Source organism: Amphiprion ocellaris, chromosome 24, assembly GCF_022539595.1.
Source record: "Amphiprion ocellaris isolate individual 3 ecotype Okinawa chromosome 24, ASM2253959v1, whole genome shotgun sequence".
In the NCBI taxonomy this organism is placed as follows: Eukaryota; Metazoa; Chordata; class Actinopteri; family Pomacentridae; genus Amphiprion; species Amphiprion ocellaris.
The window spans coordinates 19,100,884-19,122,760 of NC_072789.1; the positions used below are offsets into that span (position 1 = coordinate 19,100,884).

Sequence of the window (21,877 nt, forward strand, 5' to 3'; positions counted from 1 at the left end):
GTGCGTGTGTGTGTGTGTGTGTGTGTATGTGTGTGTGTGTCTAAAAAAGTGAACTATGTCCAGTTTATCAGATGTATCAGAGCCAATATTTTATTGTGGCAGCTTTAATGTCCATAAAACCACATGTGAGGGCGCTGCTGGTGTAGCGACCAGCAGGAGGGTGAACGTCTGTGTGCTGGTTGTGTGAGTCTGTTTGATCAGGTAATCGTCCTGATCTTGGCTGCGCCACTAGTTTGTCACCTGTCTTGGACAATCTCTGGACATACACACTGAAGGATAACTGGAAATGGAGCTGTTATTCGCATTCATTTGGTGGACTACAATCTCCATTTCACTGGCTGTCAATGACTTCTGTCACCACCTGCAGCCTGATGTCTCCTCCAAACTACTATACACCAAGAGCATGTTGCTGCATTTGAACAAACTTCAACCTCTATCAGATTCGCTTGTTCTGCACCTGAAAAATAACTCCATTTATAGACTCAATGACAGTTTTAAGCACGCTAAAAGACGGAAGCGGGGTAAGAGCTGAGGCTGAGGCGTCAAAAACTGAACCGCATCCTGCTTCCAACAATGATCCTGGCTAATGTGCAGACCCTCCGTAACACAACGGATGAGCTCCAGGCCAACGTGCACCATCTCCACCTGTACAGGAACACCTGTGTGCTGGCCCTGACTGAAACCTGGCTCTCTAACAGCGATCCTGACTCAGACCTACTCCTTGATGGCTTCGGGACTCCCTTCCACACAGATAGAGGCAGTGACGTCACGGGGAAATCCCATGGAGGCGGGGTCTTCCTCTATGTCAATCAAAGGTGGTGCAACAACATCACTATTAGGGAAAGAATATGCACCCCTGACATTGAACTGCTGTCTGTGTCAGTCTGCCTGTTTTATCTCCCAAGAGAATTCCCCCAAATCTTTATCACTGTGGTCTATATTCACCCTAAAGCCAACACCAAAATGCAGCACAAGTGATCAGACACTCCACAGAGGGACTACAATCATTGTGTCTGGATGCTCCTGTTTTTATTCTTGGGGATTTTAATCAGTGCAAACTGACATCAGCTCTGACTCACTTTTATCAGTATATCACCTGTCCAACCCGTTTTAATAAGGCTCTTGATCTCTGCTGTGGGTCCATCAAAGATGCTTTTAGATCGTCCACACTGCCTCCCTTAGGATCCTCAGACCACAACACCATTCTGCTGGAGCCTGCCTATAAGACTGTGTTAAAGAGGGAGGCTGCCAAATTTAAGTTTGTTAAGGTGTGGTCTCCAGATGCTGTCCAGTGCTTGCAGGGATGCCTGGACTGTACTGATTGATCTGTGTTTTCTCAGCCAGACGGACCCCAGAGCCCTTCAAGTACCATGGACATACACGAACTTACCTCTACTGTGTGTAGCTATATAACTTTTTGTGAAGAGTCTTGTATCCCTACACAACAGGTCAAAGTCTTCCCCAACAATAAGCCCTGGATAAACAAGTCCTTACAGGAAATGATAAAGATGAAACATGATTTATTTAAAAAGGGCAGTGTTGTGGAGAACAGAGAGGCAAAAAGATTGGTCAGAGCAGAAATTTAAAAAGCTAAACTAAGGTATAAAGACAAAATTGAACAGAAATTTAACAGCAGGGACCTTAAAAGTGTCTGGAATGGCATGTCAACCATGACAGGCACTAAAATGTTAGAGAACAGTCAGTCAGATTAAATGGTTTTAATTCAGACAAGGAGCTAGCTGATCATTTTAATCGTTTTTATCTCAGGTTTGACTCAGATGCTTTTAGAGAGAAAGTAGATCAGATAAGGTTTGAAACTGCCTCTATCACAGAGCCCATTTTTAATTCTAATTTTAATCTTGATTTTAGTGTTGAAGATGTTAGGATCGTATTCAGCAAAACCAAAACCAACAAAAGCCCAGATCTTGATAACATCTCTGGTAACCTCCTCAGACACTGTTCAGATCAACTGTCTCTTGTTTTTCATCACATATTTAAATGCTCCTTGGAGCAGCAGACGGTCCCCGAACTGTGGAAAAGGTCAACAGTTGTGCCTGTGGCTAAAGTAAAATTCCCCAAGTCAATTAATGATTACAGACCCATAGCCCTGAAGGCCTTTGAAAAATTAATCAAGAGAGAGTTGGTGGAGGCTGTGGAGGACATTTTAGACCCTTTGCAATTTGCATACAGGACTAAAAGAGGCGTGGATGATGCGGTTTTAACTCTTCTTAACTTTCTTTTTAAACACCTCGAAGGCCCAGCCACCCACGCACATCTACTGTTTTTAGATTTTACTTCTGCTTTTAACACAATCCAGCCCCATATTTTAGCTTCTAAATTATTATCAAATTTTAAGTTGGGTCCTGGTATCGTTGGCTGGATTTTAGATTTTTTAACAAACAGATCACAATGTGTGAGAGTCAGTGGTGCTCTGTCAGACATCCTCCTCTCCTCCACTGGTTCTCCACAGGACTCTGTCCTCTCACCCATCTTATACATCCTGTACACTGATGACTGTAGAAGTTTACATTCAGGAAGACATATTCTGAAGTTTGCTGATGACACTGTCATAGTGAGCTTGTTACAAGGAGAGGACACAGCCCCGGGGCCAGTGGTGGATGATTTTATTCACTGGTGCGACGACTCATTTTTACCAAAACCAAGGACGTGCATAGATTTTAGAAGGAAACCAAAACCACCATTTTTAACTGTGATCAAGGGGGAGACAGTGGAGCGCGTCACCAGCTTTAAGTACCTTGGTGTCGTCATAGACAGTAAGCTCTCTTTTAATGAAAACACAGATGTTGTGTACAAAAAATCACAGCAGCGACTGCACTTTCTCCGGACGCTCAACAGGTTCAGGGTATGCTCCAAACTGTTGGCAATGTTCTACCATTCCATGGTTGAATCTGTCCTGACCTTTGCCATCATCACATGGTTTGGCAGTCTTTCATTAGAAAACAGAAAAAGGTTAGAACAAGTAGTAAAATCATAGGTGTCACATTACCAGACCTGTCAACAACATATCTGAAGAGAGTGAACTCTAAGGCTCAGGACATCACACAGTGTCCTGAACATCCTCTCCACACTGAGTTTGAGCTCCTAGCCTCTGGCAGGAGATTTAGAGTGTCAAAGGCCAAATCAAACAGGATGAGGGACTCTTTTGTAGCCCAAGCCATCACACAATTAAATTAGAATTTTAGAAAAAGGTGAATGGCAGTGATGTGGAATGATGGTCCTGCCTTCAGTGGTCACTTGTCCTTGCCGCATTTTCCTTGAATCTTTGTGATAGTGATTGTGTTTGGAGTTGTGTTGCTATGTTTTGTGTTTGTTGTTTTACTCACCTGCAAAGCAAATTTCCCTCAGGGGACAATAAAGATAATTGAATTGAATTGAATATTCCAAATAGAGAAAACATTGACAGGTCAGTAGATTCATCAGTTTTTAGTTCTTTCTAAGGGAGTGGAAGCTAGAAGGAGCTGCAGGTGAATGATTTGTGCTAATCAGGTCCAATAAAGGATCTTTCTGATGTGTTTGAGGTGTTTCAGAGTGACGGCAGCCTGCAGACACAGAGGACCAGTGACGGAGAAGCAGCCCAGGATTTTCTATGTTTCTGCTCAAACCCAGACAGCAGAGATCTGTACTGGTGGGAAGAAGCTGAGTAAGTAGAACTTTGATTGATTGCAGTCTCTGAGGTTCCTCCTTCATCACCAACAAACACAAACATGAGGCTCAGTGTCTTTCAAAGCAAGTGTGCAGACAGAGAGAAGTTTTCTTCCAGAGGACACAGACGTCCCATCAGACTGAGGACTGGACATTTCATGTGATCCTGTTTTATCCTCAACACCAAACTGGTGACTGAAATGTGCTGTTTAGTGAGACTCAGTTTGTTGTTTGGACTCGGTGGCGTCATTAGAGCTGGACATCCCAAGCTGTAGCCCCCAGTGTTTTCTGAAGAGCCCCGGATCTGGTTCATGGATCATTCCAGTCATTAAACTCCCCCAAAATCAGAGCAGAGCACTGATCCAGCTGGAGCTGATGTTGTGTGTCATGTGTTTTGTGTTGTTTTCTTGCTCTGCTTCATGTTCCAGACAGAGCGTTTGTTAGAAAACTGCTTGATCTGCTTTAGCTGGCAGGGTTTCTGCTTTTGGATCCTTCAGCCAATCAGTGAGTGAGAGGAAATCTCAGGTGTGTGCATGATGTTGATTGTGTTTGTTAGAGGTGTGTTTAGTCCCTGGTTTGTGTTTTCAGTAGTTCAGGTGTTTGTCTTGTTGTTGTGTCCGTTGTCTGGGGTTTGCTGACGTCTCTTTGGATTGGAGTAGCGTCTCCTGTTAGGTTTGGCAGCTAGTTCCCTCTGTGAAGTGCTGTTGTCAGATCAGGTAGAAATCTGTTTCCTGCTTCGTTGCCCTGACAACAGTGATGTCACGGTCCTACCTGTTCCTCAAGTTAGTTCTGCTTTTACCGTCTTCATGTCGCAGCTTCTTTTCTCCGTCTGAATGTGAGTAAAAGACACTTTAAACTGTTTTTTATCTTTTCTCTATCTATAGAACATAAAACTGATTGAATTATTCGTCGTATTTTAACTCAAAAACAACGTTGTTGTGACACAATTAAAACATTAAATCAATCTTTTTCCCTAAAACCAAATCTTCAGACATGTTGGGGTGTTTCCAACCAGCAGGAGTTATCAAACTGATGCAAATAGTGCTGAAATCAATGTGTTTTATCAGTAAATATCATTTGTATTTGTTCTCAGTTCTAAACATGAGTTGTTCTTATCAGCAGAACTTCAGTGCAACAGTTATAGGATGGAAATGCTTTGAATGTTTGATTTTTCACCTTTTTGTGGTGATTTTGCATTTTTTATGTTTTTTATGTATTTTTAAAGTGATTTTGCACCTTTTTGTGTCGATGTTGCGTTTTGTTTTTTGGTTTTTTTGCGTCATTTATTGTGACTTTGAGTCTGTACATGAATTTAAATCAAATCTTCAGACATGTTGGGGTGTTCCCAACCAGCAGGAGTTATCAAATGATGCTGAAATCAATGTGTTTTATCAGTAAATATCATTTGTGTTTGTCAGGCAGTTCTAAACATGAGTTGTTCTTATTAGCTGTCAATCACAACCTGTGATCTGATCTGTCCAGCAGAGGGGAAAAGATTTAAACTGATACACTTTGAAGAAACCAAATGCTAGAAATGTTGAGATGTTTCTTAAATGTAGCATTAAATGAGATTGAGAGCAGACATGTCTCTTTCTGCACTGTTGAGGGAAATGTGCATTAGTGTGATCTCTGCTGATGTTGGTTCTGTCCCAGTGATTCCATTCTAGGGAAAGTTAACTGTCAGGGATTTACAGCCTGATGGGAGTTTCTGCTTTCATGAACCACAGGGTTTGGAGAAGTTGTGTTGGATGTTGAGAGACATGAAAAAGGTTGAATGTTGAAATAATCCGTCACATGAAATGAGTGGGAATCAGCCTGTAAAATGTGCTCTTATTGTGAAAGTCTGCCTGCTGCTTCCTCATAGGTGGAGTCCTGACTGGTTCCAGGAAACAGATCACCTGTCTGAGCGTCCAGGAGTGGACTGGAAACTTTCTTCTTCTTCTTCAGCGCTTTGAATAAAGTCTAAGTTTGCTTTGTTTGCTGCTTTAACTTCAGTAATGTTGCTGTTTGTTTCTGCTCTGTGATGTTTCTACATGTTCACTTCTTATTTCAGCACAAACTTTGGATGACTGCTGTTTAAACATGGATCAATATGATTATTAGGTTATTGATTGACTGCAATCAGTCAATATTTCTATGAGATTATTGATGGACTTGAGTCAGTTTGATGAGCTGCTGATGTTTCTTTGTTTGTTCACAATCCAAACTGCATGGTGTCTTTTTGACTTTGGGTTTGTGGGTGAGTCTCTGCAGCTCCATGACTCCATCTGCTGGACTGATAGTAGAAGTGCAGCAGCTGATCTTTTCCAGGAGGATTTGAGTGGATCAATGATGTTTGTTTCCTGTGCAGGTGAAGGTAGAAAGTGTGTGTGAGCTGCTGTGAGTTGAGCAGCATGGATGAGTGTGAGGACACTGATCCATGCGTTTCTCTACCATAAGACGTCTGCAAAGAGCTTTCAGAGAATTTATCTACCCTACTACACACAGAGTACATGTATATATCAGTTCTCTAACATTCCTTCTCATTCAGTGCTTTTTATTTATTTGTGTTATTTTCTACGTTGTAGATTAATACTGAATATTAACACTTTTTTGTTTCCAACATGGTTCCATATGTGTTCTTTTATAGTTTGTATGTCTTCAGTGTTAATCTTCAAGGTCCAAACTGTTGGCTGCTAGTGGATATACAGAGTACATGAATAATGAGAGTATTTTCATTACTTTTTAACAGATACATACAGTTTGTGTGTATATTTATACTGCAGTATAACAGTATAATAGTACAGTATTTTGAATCCTTATACTCTGCATGTAGTAGTACTATTACATGCATTAAACAGTACTATTACCAGTGTGTAACGGTACTGTACACATTAATGTACTTTATTTCCACTATTTTATTTTATCTATGTGGAGTCCATGAGAGACATTTCTTGCAGTAATGAGCTGTTTAGTAGCAGTCAGTGTTTGGTCTGGACTCTGAACAGACTCAGTGTAAAAGTATAAAACCCTGATATGAGGCTCTGATCCTGGACCAGATAGAAAATCATTAACCTGAAGAAAGACATTCTGCTGGCAGATATTGTTCAGAAAACAAAATGAGTTGACAGTAAAGCTGAAGTTCCCTCCATAAACTCAGATCCTGCTTGGTAGTCCAGACCTCAGAGCTGATTCATGGTTCAGCCTCCATTTTACTCTCAACTAAAATAGAAACTCAACACTTTTGTTTTTGCTCCATTTTCCATGAGCTGAACTCAAAGATGTAAGACTTTTTCTTTGTACACAAAAGGTCCATTTCTCTCAAATGTTGTTCACAAATGTGTCTAAATCTGTGTTAGTGAGCACTTCTTTGCAGAGATAATCCATCCTCCTCTCCAGATGCTGATTAGACAGCAGGATTATTGCTCAGGTGTGCCTCAGGCTGACCTCAATAAAAGGACACTCTGAAATGTGCACTTTAACTGTACTGGGGGGCCAGAAAACCAGTCAGTATCTGGTGGGACCATTAGCCTCCCAGTGCAACACATCTCCTTGGCATAGAGCTGATCAGGTGATCAGCTGATTGTGGAAAAGCTGGTGTGGTGGGGGGGCAGCGATCACCTGAAACGGACCAAAAACGCCATGAAGTGGTCGGGACACCATGGAGGAAATAAAAAAGTGGAAATAAAGTACATTAATGTGGACAGTACCGTTACACACTGGTAATAGTACTGTTTAATGCATGTAATAGTACTACTACATGCAGAGTATAAGGATTCAAAATACTGTACTATTATACTATTATACTGCAGTATAAATATACACACAAACTGTATGCATCATTTCTGTCATTTTGTGTCTTAATCTGACTTGTCATTTTGTCTTAATTTGTCTCATTTTTACTATTTTGTGTCTTAATTTGTCTCATATTTATCATTTTGTGTCTTAATTTGTCTCATTTTTGTCATTTTTTGTCTTAATTTGTCTCATTTTTATCATTTTGCGTCTTAATTTGTCTCATGTTTGTCATTTTACGTCTTAATTTGTCCCAGTTTTTACCATTTTATGTCTTAATTTGTCTAATTTTTGCCATTTTGTGTCTTAATTTATCTGTTTTTTTTACCATTTTGTGTCTTAATTTGTCCCATTTTTACCATTTTGTGTCTTAATTTATCTAATTTTTGTCATTTTGTGTCTCAATTTGTCTCATTTTTGTCATTTTGTCTCAATTTCTCATTTCTGTAATTTCTTTTCTTAATTTGTTTCCTTTTATCATTTTGTGTCTGAATTTGTCTCATTTTTTCCATTTTGTGTCTTAATTTGTCTCATTTTTGCCATTTTGTGTCTTAATTTTTCTCATTTTTATCGTTTTGTCTTAATTCGTCTCATTTTTTCATTTTGTGTCTTAATTTGTTTAAATTTTTCATCATTTTGTGTCTTAAGTTTTTTTTATCATTTTGTGTCTTAATTTATTTATTTATTTTGTGTTTTAATTTGACTCTTTCATTTTGCATCTTAATTTCTCATTTCTATCATTTCTTGTCTTAATTTGTTTCCTTTTTATCATTTTGTGTCTTAATTTGTCTCATTTTAGTCATTTTGTGTTTTCATTTGCCTAATTTTTTCATTTTGTGTCTTAATTTGTTTCCTTTTTATCATTTTGTGTCTTAATTTTTCTCCTTTTTTTCATTTTGTGTCTTAATTTGTCTCATTTTTGTCATTTTGTGTTTTAATTTGTTTTTGTTTTGTCTAATTTCTACCATTTTCGTGTTATCTTTGTGTCGTTTATGTTGTCATTTGTTATATTTCTGTAGTTCTGTGTCCCATTTATGTTGTTTTGTGTCTAATCTAATTTTTCAAATTTTGAATCTCAATTTGTCTTGTTTTTCTTGTTTGGTGTCTGAGTTTGTCTCTCTTTTTTTTTTTTTTACATTTTTGTAGTTTTGAGTCTTGTTTTTGTCATTTTGTAATGGATCATCATTTGGCATTTATGAGGAACCAAGATGGCAGCCAAGTCAACTCCTTGTTTATGAAGTCTAAACTTTTATTGTCTTGTTGGATTAACTGCAGTCCTGCTGCTACACAACAACCTCCACCACACCAACAGCACAACTGTTCATTAACTGCTGACATTTTCTTTGACTTTATCAGGGAGCTACGATGACGTCAGAGGTGCTCTTGAACATCCTGGATGATCTGGATGATGATCAGCTGTCTACATTCCAGTGGTTCCTGCAGCAACCCAACAATGTTCAAGGCCTCCCAGCCATCACAAAGAGCCGACTACAGACACTAGACAGGTGTAAAACTGTGGATGTGATGGTGGAGACTTATGGACTTCAGAGAGCTGTGCAGGTGACCAGGGTGGTTTTAGAGAAGATCTCCAGGAATGATCTGCTGCAGAGGTTTCCTGCCAGCAGCTCAGGACCAGAAGGTCAGTCACAAGACAAGAACAACATGATATCATTACAGTCAGAAAGATGCATGATGGTGCTGCTACAGTTTGATAGAGTTCAGGTTCTGTCAGTTTTTCCTGAGTCCACATGTAAGGTCAGTTCCTCTGGAAAATCTACTGTTTAGCTGGGAGTGGTCCTGCAGTTTACAACCAGAGGGAAGCTGACCAATCAGCTCTCAGTAAGGGCAGAGACATGTTGTTGAAGCAGCAGCATTCCAAATCACAAACCTTTTTAATTTTAATACATGCTAAAGTTGACTGTTCATAGAATGTGGATCAGAACGGCCAGAAAACCATGTTAGTTTGCATTCTACAAAATCCGTTTGAATGTGGTCGGACATCTGGGTATTTCTGACATACTACATTTAACATAATATGTACTGGGACATACTACATCTTTTTCTGTGCGTACCATCTGGCATGTTACTATGTAGTACTATGTAACATTACGATATACTTTTAAACCATCAACAACCTCCCAGTGACCTACCACACTGGAAATGTCAAGTCTTCAGAGGGTTTGGATGGAGCAATAAGGCAGCCATGTTGGCTGACGATTTTAAAGGGACACTGTTGCTGCATCCTGGGCTTAGCTCCACCCTGGATGACTGTGGCTGCTTTAAAAAGACAGCCCTTCTTCCCTCTATAGCAGAATGATGATGAGGTGAAGCCAGAACACTCTGTTCTTCAGAATGGTCTGGATATGCCAGACTAATGTCAGAGTAACATCAGCTTTTACTTTGAAGGAGCAGTTTGGTGTCAGAAAACCAGAGTTCATCAACACCATAAACTCATCAATAAATGTCAACATAAAGTCCCTTCTAAGTCTGTTGTAGCTGAAATAAATGAAAGCAGTAAGCAGTGGAGAATATAACATGTGATCTCTGTCTGTCTGTCAGTTCATGTCAGTGATGTTGGGGAGACTTCAGAGAACAGAGAACCTTCCTCCTCTCAGACTCAGCCTCCTCTTCCTCAGACTGAAGGTAAAACTGATGGATTCTTTGGTCTGTAAAGAAAGATGGCAGCAGTTCATCATGCCTGAAATGGAAGCTGAGTTTCAGCAGGTTGTTTTGTACAACACAGAGCAGTGGTTGGCTGTGGAGTTGCATGAGGCAGCAGGTTGTAGTGTAGCTGTAGCATAATAGTCAGTTTTGTGGCTGGTGATCCTCAGATCTAATTTTCTGAACTGGTGCCCATTTTAAGCTAGTTTCTGAGCCTTTTGATGGTGAAGAAAACTGTATTCACTGACACCTTGACGGTTGCTAATTAAAAGTCCAACCTCTTTGTAGTTGCTTAGTTGCTTGTGTTTTTCCAACAACAGAGGTTTCTGTAGACACACACCTCACACTGTTCCCTTCATGTTTGACACAGATGAGACTGTTCCGGTACCAGAACCAAGTCCCATCAGATATTACCAACAGAAGCTTCAGTCAAACTTCCAGGACACGTTTAAGGTTACAACAGAGGGGTGGGCAGCAGATAAGCAGCTTCTGGTTGATATCTACACAGAGCTATACATCACAGCTGGCCGGGACGTGCACGTCAACACACAGCATGAGGTCCTACAGATTGACAAGGTGTGGAAGCCATCAGACACAGAGACACAGATCAAACCCAGAGACATTTTCAAGCATCCTTCTGGACAAGACATACCCATCAGAACAGTGCTGACCAATGGGATTGCAGGGATTGGAAAAACATTCCTTGTGCGCAAGTTTGTGTTGGACTGGGCCGAAGAAAGAACCAATCAAGATGTGCATCTTATTTTCCCGTTCACTTTCCGTGCCCTGAATTCACTGCAGGGAAAAGAGTTTGGTTTGGCAGAGCTCATTCATTTCTGTATCCCAGAAACTAAAGACGTCTCAGTGGAGGTCTGAATTACATCTTTACAGCTCTGCAGTCATCAGGAACCAGCAGCTACAAGAAGAGCAGATTCAGACTGCTGTTTGTGTTTGATGGACTGGACGAGAATCGCCTTCATTTGGACTTTGATGTCAACAATATTCCCTCTGTGGAGGTAACAAAGTCAACTGAAATAGAAGTCCTGCTGAGGGGACTGATCAGTGGAAAACTGTTGCGCTCAGCTCGCCTCTGGATAACCACACGACCTGCAGCAGCCAATCAGATCCCTCCTGACTGTGTGGACATGGTGACGGAGGTCAGAGGGTTCACCGACCCACAGAAGGAGGAGTACTTCAGGAAGAGATTCAGAGATGAGGAGCAGGCCAGCAGCATCATCTCCCACATGAAGACATCACGAAGCCTCCACATCATGTGCCACATCCCAGTGTTCTGCTGGATCACTGCTACAGTTCTGGAGGAGCTGCTGGAAACCAGAGAGGAAGGAGATCTGCCCAGAACCCTGACTGAGATGTACACAGAGTTACTAAGATTTCAGATTGATCAAACAAAAGAAAAGTACAGTCCAAAGAAGTGCATTCAGTACATTAAGTCATTAGCTAAACTGGCTTTTGAACAGCTGCAAAAGGGCAACCTGATCTTCTATGAGAAAGATCTGAGAGAAAGCGGCATCGATGTGAGTGAAGCCTCAGTGTACTCAGGAGTGTTCACAGAGATCTTCAAAGCAGAGCGAAGACGGAAACAGGAAGACAAGATGTTCAGCTTCGTCCATCTGAGTGTTCAGGAGTTTCTGGCTGCTCTTCATGTCCATCTGACCTTCATCAACTCTGGAATCAACCTGCTGGAACAAGAACAAACTGTCTTCAAGAAGCTGAAAGTATTTCTAAAGAAACCTGAACTAAAACATCTCCACCAGAGAGCTGTGGACGAGGCCTTACAGAGTCCAAACGGACACCTGGACTTGTTCCTGCGCTTCCTCCTGGGTCTGTCACTCCCGACCAATCAGAATCTCCTACCAGGCCTGCTGACACAGACAGGAAGTAGCTCACAGACCAATCAGGAAACAGTGGAGTACATCAAGGAGAGAATCAGTGAGAATGTGTCTGCAGAGAGAAGCATCAATCTGTTCCACTGTCTGAATGAACTGAAGGATGTTTCTCTAGAGGAGGAGATCCAACAGTCCCTGAGATCAGGACGTCTGTCCACAGATAAACTGTCTCCTGCTCAGTGGTCAGCTCTGGGCTTCATCTTACTGTCATCAGAAGAACATCTGGACGTGTTTGACCTGAAGAAATACTCTGCTTCAGAGGAGGTTCTTCTGAGGCTGCTGCCAGTGGTCAAAGCCTCCAAGAAAGTTGTGTAAGTAGTTGGAGACTGAAGATCCTTTTTCATTTTGCTGCTGTTTCATCAGTATAATCTGCTTTTTGTCTCTTCAGACTGAGTGGCTGTAATCTGTCAGAGAGAAGCTGTGGAGCTCTGTCCTCAGTCCTCAGCTCCCAGTCCTCCAGTGTGACAGAGCTGGACCTGACTAACAACAACCTGCAGGATTCAGGAGTGGAGAGTCTTTCTGCTGGACTGGAGAGTCCACACTGTAAACTGGAAGCTCTCAGGTCAGGACTCACACTTTGAAACTGATGTGATTTCTATCAGTGGATAAACATCTAACCTGAGTACAATCATTTCTGCTGATGGGATTCATCAAATGAGCTTTTACTGAACTTGTGCAGGACTTTGTCAGGGTTTATTTTTGACATGATTAAATCCCACTAATCATTGTTGAGATTGTTAATTTGCTTGAGATGCATGAAATGTGCAGCAAAATGTATCTGAAAGACAAAGAAGGACAGAAAGAGTGAGAAACATCCATCCAAGTGTTGTCTGTCAGGTTTGTGTTGTTTTGTGTGTGCAGGCTGTCAGGCTGTCTGGTCACAGAGGAAGGTTGTGCTTCTCTGGCCTCATCTCTGAGCTTCAAGACCTCAAATCTGAGAGAGCTGGACCTGAGCTACAACCATCCAGGAGACTCAGGAGAGAAGATGCTGAGAGCTAAAGTGGAGGATCCAGACTGTAGACTGGAAACTCTCAGGTACAGACAGACAGACACTCTTAGGTACAGACAGACAGACAGACACTCTTGGCAACCTTTTTTCCCAGCTCACAACAAAGACTGTGTTGCGTACCAGTCAAAATTCATGAAAGCCAGGACTGATGGTCAAATGTCTTTTATTACAGATCATAAACCAGGTTGCAGTTTGCAAGTCCAACTTAGACCAATGTAGCTCAACATAGGACCAACTTCAGAGCTAAAACGGAAATAAAACACAGAAATGTCACATTAGCTCACTTCTTAAATACCACCGTATTTCCTTTAAACCATAACCTTGAGAAGCTATAATTACTGTACCTTGTTACCACTTTCAACTGGAGCTAAATTCCTTGTTACACCTTACTCTCCCGTTTATCTTTGCCTTTTCTCTCACTCGTTACTCTCTCTGTGCTTCTTACCGTCATTAACGTGTACCGTTTACATATGTAGTTCGCTATGTGCGCTAAGTGACCTTTCAAAATAATCTTCCTTTATAACAGGAAATGGCAACATAAAACACAAGAAGTACATTTCAAAATAAAATTCCACAAATTTTAACCATAATGAATTTGAGTCCCTTACAGAGTGGAAGCAGAAGAACACTGTTAGCTCAGCTATACACCATGACTGAAGGGAAGGGGAACCTGTTAGCCTAGCTTAGCATCAAAACATCATATTCAATTCAGTTTTGTTTATATAGCTCCAATTACAGGTCAAATTGTCTCAAGACACTTTACAGAACCCATATGAACCCCCAGAGCAGCGCCAAGTAGACAGTGGCAAGAAAAACCTCCCTTTTAACGGGAAGAAACCTTGAGTAGAACCCGGCTCTTTATGTGGGGGGGACCCATCTGCTGCTGGCTGGCTGGTTGAGAGAGACAGAAGAGGTAGAGGGGGTAGTGGACAAGGAAACATATAACACACACATGCATGATCAGAGCAACATAGATGATACATACAAAGTAGAAGCCAACACTGAAACTGATTCATAGTTTACTTCTATGGTGTACGGCTCTGGTATTAAATATACTACATATATAGCTGGTCGTAAGATGCAAACAGTCTGTAGATGAGCATATCAAGTATAGTGAGGGCAATGCAGAGTAGATTGGTGGAAATGGGCAGCTGGAAGCCGTGGGCTGGAGGAAGGTCTACGGTATTCAGGGGGTCCTCGGTTTACGATGTCCTCGACCAAGCTGTTTTGTCGTTACGTCAGAACTGGTGTTTCTACTCTCCGGTTGTGCACCACGTTGGATTGTTCTCCATTCACTAACTTTTTGCCCTTCATTATGGCTCTTAAGCGTCAGTCAGACTCTTCTGATGCTTGCAACATAAAAGCTGCAGATGTCCAACTAGTTAAATTTGTTCTTATAAAATGAATCGTGAGTTGTAGCAAACTTGACCTCTCTACTGTGGCTCCTGATACACATTACAGAGTGAAAACTGCAATTAAACAGAATAAAGCAACATAAATACATTAAGTATAGTGCATCCAGAAAACCACGTATATGTGTAAAACTAAATATCAAAATAGCAGACAGAAAGTGACAACTGTCAACAGACAACTTCAAAATGAAGGCTTTTTCAAAATAAAAGTACATTGATAATTCTGCCTTAAGGCCAACACACCATGGAAGTGAAATTAGATTTAATAAAACGCTCGGAGCACCGACGAACATCGGCATTATTAGATGAAGTTGTAAAAACAGTCCAACATATTCTGTTATCTTCTTGTAAAATGATTCATACATGCATGAAATTTGTTGTTATTCATGAGTTTCATGAAGAACTGATCGATATCATGATGTACATAACGGCTTTGTTTACATTTTCACTGGAGTTCTGACTTACCGCAAAAATCGACTTACATCAATCATAGGAACGAAACTCCAACGTAAGTCGAGGACCCCCTGTGGTGGAAACAGAGGGAAACTGTTAGCATAGCGTAGCACAAAGAATGGAAGCAGAGGGAAACTTTAAGCCGAGTTGAGCAAAAAGGCTGGAAGAAGGGTAAATTGTTACAATAGCTGAGCACAAGACTGGAAACAAGGTGATGTGCTAGCTTAGCTTAATGACTGGAAGTAGGGTAAACTGTTAGACTATCTTAGCACAAGACAGGAAGTAGGGCAAACTGTTAGCTAGCTTAGCACATGACTGGAAGCAAGGCAAAATGCTAGCTTAGCTTCGTTCAATGACTGGAAGCAGGGAAACTGTTAGCCTAGCTTAGCTCAAAGACAGGAATCAAGGTAAACTGTTAGCCTAGTTTAGTACAAAGACAGCAAACAGAGGCCTAGCAAAGCCTAACTGTTAGCACAGCCTAGCATAAAACGTGTAAGTAGGGACCTAGCTTCGTACAAGATTGGAAGCAGGATAAACTGTTAGCATAGTTTAGCACAGAAACAGAAAGCAGGGTAAACTGTTAGCCAAGCTTAGCTCAAATATTAGAAGCAGAGTAAACTGTTAGCCTAGCTTAGCACAATGACAAGACATAGGGCAAACTGTTAGCTAGCTTACCACATGACTGGAAGCAAGTCAAAATGCTAGCTTAGCTTCGTTCAGAAACAGGAAGCAGGGTAAACTGTTAGCCTAGCTTAGCTCAAAGACTGGAAGCAGCATAACCTGTTAGCCTAGCTTAACTCAAAGACAGGAAGCAGGGTAAACTGTTAGCCTAGCTTAGCTGAAAGACAGGAAGGAGGGTAAACTGTTAGCCTAGCTTAGCTCAAAGACTGGAAGCAGCATAACCTGTTAGCCTAGCTTAACTCAAAGACAGGAAGCAGGGTAAACTGTTAGCCTAGCTTAGCTCAAAGACAGGAAGCAGGGTAAACTGTTAGCCTAGCTTAACTCAAAGACAGGAAGCACGGTAAAGTGTTAGCCTGGCTTAGCTCAAAGACAGGAAGCAGGGTAAACTGTTAGCCTAGCTTAGCTCAAAGACAGGAAGCAGGGTAAACTGTTAGCCTAGCTTAGCTCAAAGACAGGAAGCAGAGTAAACTGTTAGCCTAGCTCCATGAACAGAGGAAGCATCAATGAGTAAAGCTGAATAATGAGTGTAAACTGAGCTGGAATGTGACGAGCACAGGACAGGACTTTAGAGATGCTGCATTCAGGTGTCTGTGTCTCCATGTTGGACTGGTCCTTTATCAGTGGAACAGTGTGAGAGCCATGTAACGTCCATGTGTGCTGCTGAAAGAGTCGCTGCTGCTCTGACCGTCCTCCTCCTTTCAGGGTGACGCCTGCTGGAGTCCAATGGTTGACACCAGGTCTGAGGAAGTGTAAGTGTGTTTTAATGGATTGATGGAAACAAAGCAGCACATTCAAGCATCTTCAAAGTGTCACATCTCTGAGGTCATCATCAAAGCTTTAATACTGATCACATGATCCATCAATAACTGCAGCTGTGTTGTTTGTTCTCTCCATCAGATTCCTGTCAACTCACAGTCGACACAAACACAGTAAACAGAAACCTCGAACTGTCTGACAACAACAGGAAGGTGACATTTGTGGAGGAGGTTCAGTGGTATCCTGATCATCCAGACAGGTTTGACTGGTATCATCAGCTGCTGTGTAGAACTGGTCTGACTGGTCGCTGTTACTGGGAGGTCAAGTGGAGAGGAGAGGTTCATATATCAGTGAGTTACAGAGGAATCAGAAGGAAAGGACACAGTAATGACTGTTGGTTTGGACTGAATGATCAGTCCTGGAGTCTGAGCTGCTTTGATCGTCGTGGTTACTCTGTCTTTCACAATTACAGTGAAACACCCATCAGTTCCTCCTCAGTGTCTCACAGAGTTTCAGTTTATGTGGACGTTCCTGCTGGAACTCTGTCCTTCTACAGAGTCTCCTCTGACTCTCTGATCCACCTCCACACCTTCAACACCACATTCACTCAACCTCTCTATCCTGGATTTGGGTTCTGGTCGTCTGATTCCTCAGTGATTCTGTGCTGAGTTGAGTCTCCAGAGTCTCCTCCTGGTAGAGAAACAGTGTTGAACAGATAGTTGAGTCTCTCCATGACTCTGTCCCTCAGAAACATGTTTCCACATTCATGGATTAAATGTGTTTCTTTGTGAAATCCTTCTAAATGATTCCTTGTAAATAGGGCTGCCACAAACGACGCGTCAACTAATCGCCTGCGCACGATACGTCATCAAAAGCGGAAGTGAGCGCGCAATGCAACAGAAATCACCGTCCGAGTGGAGTGCGGAACACACATGGACATCCGCGCTGTATCGTGCATATATAGTATATGCATATATTATATATGCACAATACAGCGTGGACATCCGCGTTTACGATACAGCGCGGACATCCGCGCTCCACTCGGACGGTGATTTCTGTTGCATTGCGCGCTCACTTCCGCTTTTGATGACGTATCGTGCTCAGGCGATTCATCGACACGCCGTTTGTGGCAGCCCTACTTGTAAACTTGTTCCTCTTCAAAGATGGAAGTTGTGATTATTCCAGGAGCCAAATGTGGTGTTTGTGTCTTTTTCCAGTCAAATGTTGAGAGTGAATATCAGGATGTGGTGTTTCCTCTGATGCTCACTTGAACTAAAAGCATTTGAGCTGCACAAAGTGTGAAATGAGAGAGGAAGCAGTGAATCTACAAACTGCTGACAGACTTTCACACATTATTGTCCAGTGAAAATCAGGTTTTTGTGCAGCCAGACTTGATCCTGATTTGAGTGTTTCAGTCCTGTTCTAGTGATGAAGTGAGAACTTCCTTCATCTTGTGTGTGATGGAGAAGAATAAAGGGCTGTGGTTAAAAATCCTGACTCTGAGTTCTTCATTACAAACATACATTATATCAGCTGTTTATTATTCATCTGCTTTATTCTACTCAACATGGAACAGGGTTGTAAAAAAATACATTTAAAGTCCAAAAACAAATCCTCATCTCAATGTGACTAAAAGGTTCCTCTCTCTGATTGGATCATTGGATCAACTTTGAACTATTTCCAGTGAAACAACAGAGAATCTCTCCTCATCAATCAGAGCCTTTTAGACAAACTGTCTCCTAGACTCTGGTTGGAGGTCCAGGTGGTTGTCATGGTTACTGGATGATTCTGTAGACAAACCAACACTTTGATCAGTAGCAGCTTCACCTGCTGCTCCTTTTGCTTCCAGCTGGAAAAAACCTCAGAGTTAAAGGACACAAAACCAACAGCATGAATCCAGAACTCTGAGGACTTTTATTTGAGGACTAAATACACATTTGAGCTGATTTTTATTTCCTAAAGACAGAAGAAGCCATTATTTTTGGTCACAAATACATTTGACAGAATAGTAAGAGAAAGATATTTCTACAAATAGATCTACTATTTTGGTGATCATCAGTCATTTGAAGTAAAAATCTAAAACATTTCACCACTTTTTCTTTCCTTTCAATCATTTTTACTTGTTTATTTCCTCATAATTTGTGATTATTATATGCTGTTTGGATGCATCATGAAGAGTAACTGACATTTTTTAACAAATAGATCTAATTTTTACTGACGAACCTGAAAGAATTACTAAATATTTGAATGTGGGAACAATCAGATCATCAGCGGACTTTAACTGTAGGAGAACTCACTAATGAAGTGTTTTTCTCCAGACATCAGTGTCAAAGTTGTTGTAATGTTTAAAAACTAAAGCAGTTTGACTGAATGACGTCCTGCAGTCTGATGACGTAGAAACAGCTTCTAATATTCTGATGGCTGGAGATAGTGAGACTAAAACAATGGTGTAAAAGAAAGTCCCTCATTCGGGTCAAAGAATGTGTCAGTGCGGTTAAATGAGCATCTATGGAGGTTAATGAAGGAAAGAGACTGAAGGCTGCTCTAATATCTGGATGAACTCATGACAGGAGAACATTTCAGGAACCAAGAAATAAAGTAGTTAAAGATCTGAGACAGACCAAAGATGATTATTATATTCCACTAATCAATGAGGGAGATTACTGTGGAAAAGCATCAACAACAAAACAAAGAAGATCAATGAGATGAAAAGTGGCTAATAAAGGAAGAATTAAAGCGGTAGAAGACAAACAGCTCCAATCTTTAATTGGTGACCAGACCAGAGGATCAATCAAAACAGGGTTTATGCTACATCCATCTTTATTTTACACTCTATGGTTCTGGTTCTATCTCCGGTTCTGAGCCTGCAGGGCTCGGTGCAGTTGCTCAGTGCTGCCGGCAGATGGCGTTGTTCTGCGGCCTCCTTCTCTCTCTACGGCGTCCGTGGTGGGACAAGCTGTTTTTCACTCCAACAATAATAATTTCTTCGTCTTTTCTTTCCGGTCCCGGTTTGTCGTGGGACCGGTTCGGCCTTTAGGAGTTGGTGTCCGGAGGCAGCGTTGCCACTTTGGACTTTTCCTTCCGAGGAACGACTTCGTCCATCCGGTGAGTGAAGCTTCAGCCGGTTACCGCATTAATTAACCTGCTAGAACCAGGCGAGCAGTTCTCTTCTGTAAACCGGCTCCTTCCGCCCGCAGCAGCTCCTCCGGAACGCACGGTGGAGCTCGCCTATGTAGCTGGTAGCATCAGAAGCTAATGGCTATATGAACTGTACTGATATTTGTTGTAGCTGTTAGCATCAGAAGCTAACGGCTATATGAGCTGTAGTGATATTTAGTGTAGCTGTTAGCAGCAGAAGCCAACGGCTATATGAACTGTACTTGTATTTGTTGTAGCTGTTAGCATCAGAAGCTAACGGCTATATGAGCTGTAGTGATATTTAGTGTAGCTGTTAGCAGCAGAAGCTAACATGACCTGCATTTGCATGTTGTGTAGGTGTTAGCATCAGAAGCTAACGACTACATGTTCTTATGTGATATTTAGTGTAGCTGTTAGCAGCAGAAGCTAACGGCTACATGTACTGTTATGACATTTAACTTGAGCTGCGTCACTTACCGGACGGTTCGCTCTGGGTAAAGTAGCGACGCCGGTTCTGGTTCTGACCCACAGGTCGGCTCACATCTCTGCCCTCGTTAGAACTGAATTTAAGCGTTCCACTTTGGAAAGTTCTCCTGATTCTCGGTGTTTGTCGCGCAGGAGAATGAGGAGCAACGTCCGGCGTAGCTCTCCGCCGCGGGATGTTGTAGCGACTCTAGCCGCCTCCTAAAGCCGCCTCTGGTGTCTGATCCTGCGGCAGCTTCTCAGCGCTGTCGGGGCTTCGGTGGAGCGAAGGTCCGGCTGGAAGTCAGATTTCCTGGAGAAGGAGGAGGAGGAGGTGGTGAGGATGGAGAACCTGCTGGAGCAGCTGCTGCAGAAGGACCTGGGCGGGAGGCTCCAAGCGGGTCCGGAGGTCCTGGAGCTCCTGCTGGACGAGGAGAAGTGTCCCGACCTGGAGCAGGACCAGACGGCGCTGGACCGGGTGGTGGACGCCGTGGCCAGCTCCTGGGTCAACTCCAGCAACTTCAAGGTGGGTTGGTGGTTTGAATCCTGTTGCTGTGGTTCAACTGGGCACTAAAATACAACAGAACCAACACAGAAATGTTGCTGGTTTGACTCATTTATTGTCTCCTGGTTTATTTCTTTATCCAGCATGTCTTTGTTTTGGCTGTGATTTAGTGGAAACCACAGGAAGAAGCCGCTCACTTTAAACCCACACATTATGAATTCTAGTCTAGTTTTTAGGCGTTTTCTTCTCGGTTTCCTGTTGACACATGTCACATGTTCTCATGATCAGCTGACCTCCTGTGTGTCTAATAAAACACTCTCTGGCTGCATCCTGTTAATCAGTGTAATCACTAATTAATTGTACCCAAGCTAACGCTGTCAGCGTCTGTTTTCTCTCTTAAATTACTCAGTTCTCTCCAGAGTTTCGTCCCACAGTTCTCACTGCTGTCATGGAGGTTGATGGAGTAACTTGTGTATATCTGAGCTGCTGGTTTCCACAGAACACGAGCGTTCGCGTGTGATTTCTGCAGATTGGTGGCTGCTGCTGGTTCATTAACACACAGAGATGACAGTGGAGCTGCTTCAAGTTGTTGTCCTCTTTTAATACAGCGAGCAGAGCAGCAGCTAAACGTTCACTTTAACCATGACTGTCAAGAGATCTGCGACCTTAGACCATCGGTGTCAAACTCATTTTAGTTCAGGTTAGTTCCACATTCAGCCCAATGTGGTCTCCAGTGACCAGTAAAGCCACAGCATAATAACCTACAAATAACTCCAAATAATTTCCTTGTTTTAGTGCAGCAATGTTCACATTTAAGGAAGTGTATTTTTACAAAACATGATGAACAACCTGAAATTTCTTATGAAAAATAAATAAAATTTCAGCAACATTCGGCCTCAGTTTGTCATTTCAACATTCCAGATCACAGTGTCGACAAAGGAACACAACATTTAGTCATCTGGAACTGAACCATAGAGGATTTTATTGGATGATCAAAACCACAACAGTCAGACAAAAAACAACAACAAAAAAAAGACAAAATGTTACAAGAACGAGACACAAAATAACAAAAAAATTGATAAATGCCATGAAAGACAACAAAAAAGAGACAAACAAATTAGACAATGATCCTGGTTCTGGTTCTGTCTCTGGTCCTGGTCTTGATTCTATCTCTGGTTCTATCTCTGGTCCTGGTTCTATCCCTGGTCCTGGTTCTGTCTCTAGTCCTGGTCCTGGTTCTGTCTGTGGTCCTGGTTCTGTCTCTGGTCCTGGTTCTATCTCTGATTCTGATTCTGTCTCTGTCCCTGATCCTGGTCCTGGTTCTGTCTCTGGCCCTGGTTCTATTTCTGGTTCTATCTCTGGTCCTGGTCCTGCTTCTATCTCTGGTCCTGATTATGTCTCTGGTTCTGGTTCTATCTCTGGTCCTGGTTCTGTCTCTGGTCCTGTTTCTATCTCT

The 21,877-nt window shown here is 42.0% G+C and overlaps 2 protein-coding genes and 1 long non-coding RNA gene across 21 annotated transcripts in view; 2 read left to right on the forward strand and 1 right to left on the reverse strand.

Moving 5' to 3' along the window:
- Positions 1–3,509: 3,509 nt before the first annotated feature.
- Positions 3,510–17,813, forward strand: LOC111575063 (NACHT, LRR and PYD domains-containing protein 12-like). The gene is given in 10 exon segments (XM_055008576.1): positions 3,510–3,661; positions 5,528–6,157; positions 8,794–9,076; positions 9,997–10,080; positions 10,469–10,966; positions 10,969–12,316; positions 12,394–12,567; positions 12,867–13,040; positions 16,263–16,309; positions 16,458–17,813. Coding segments are annotated over 9 exon segments (3,210 nt in total). The 5' UTR covers positions 3,510–3,661; positions 5,528–6,082; the 3' UTR covers positions 16,985–17,813.
- On the reverse strand, positions 13,161–20,070 carry LOC129348324 (uncharacterized). The gene is made up of 3 exons (XR_008600848.1): positions 19,932–20,070; positions 14,892–14,950; positions 13,161–14,483 (listed from the first exon to the last, which is right to left on the reverse strand). It is a non-coding gene; the product is annotated as an uncharacterized LOC129348324 (long non-coding RNA).
- LOC111572686 (CLIP-associating protein 1-A-like) overlaps positions 19,120–21,877 on the forward strand; it is a 78,434-nt gene continuing 75,676 nt past the window's right edge. For 5 of the 19 annotated variants that reach the window (XM_035950755.2, XM_035950839.2, XM_055008555.1 and 2 more), the window contains exon 1: positions 19,122–20,442. In XM_035950755.2, coding sequence (XP_035806648.2) covers positions 20,260–20,442 — 183 coding nt within the window. In that variant the 5' untranslated portion in view covers positions 19,122–20,259. Of the gene's footprint in view, positions 20,443–21,877 lie in introns of all 19 variants that reach the window. The other 14 variants (XM_055008565.1, XM_055008558.1, XM_055008554.1 and 11 more) reach the window with 10 other exon arrangements.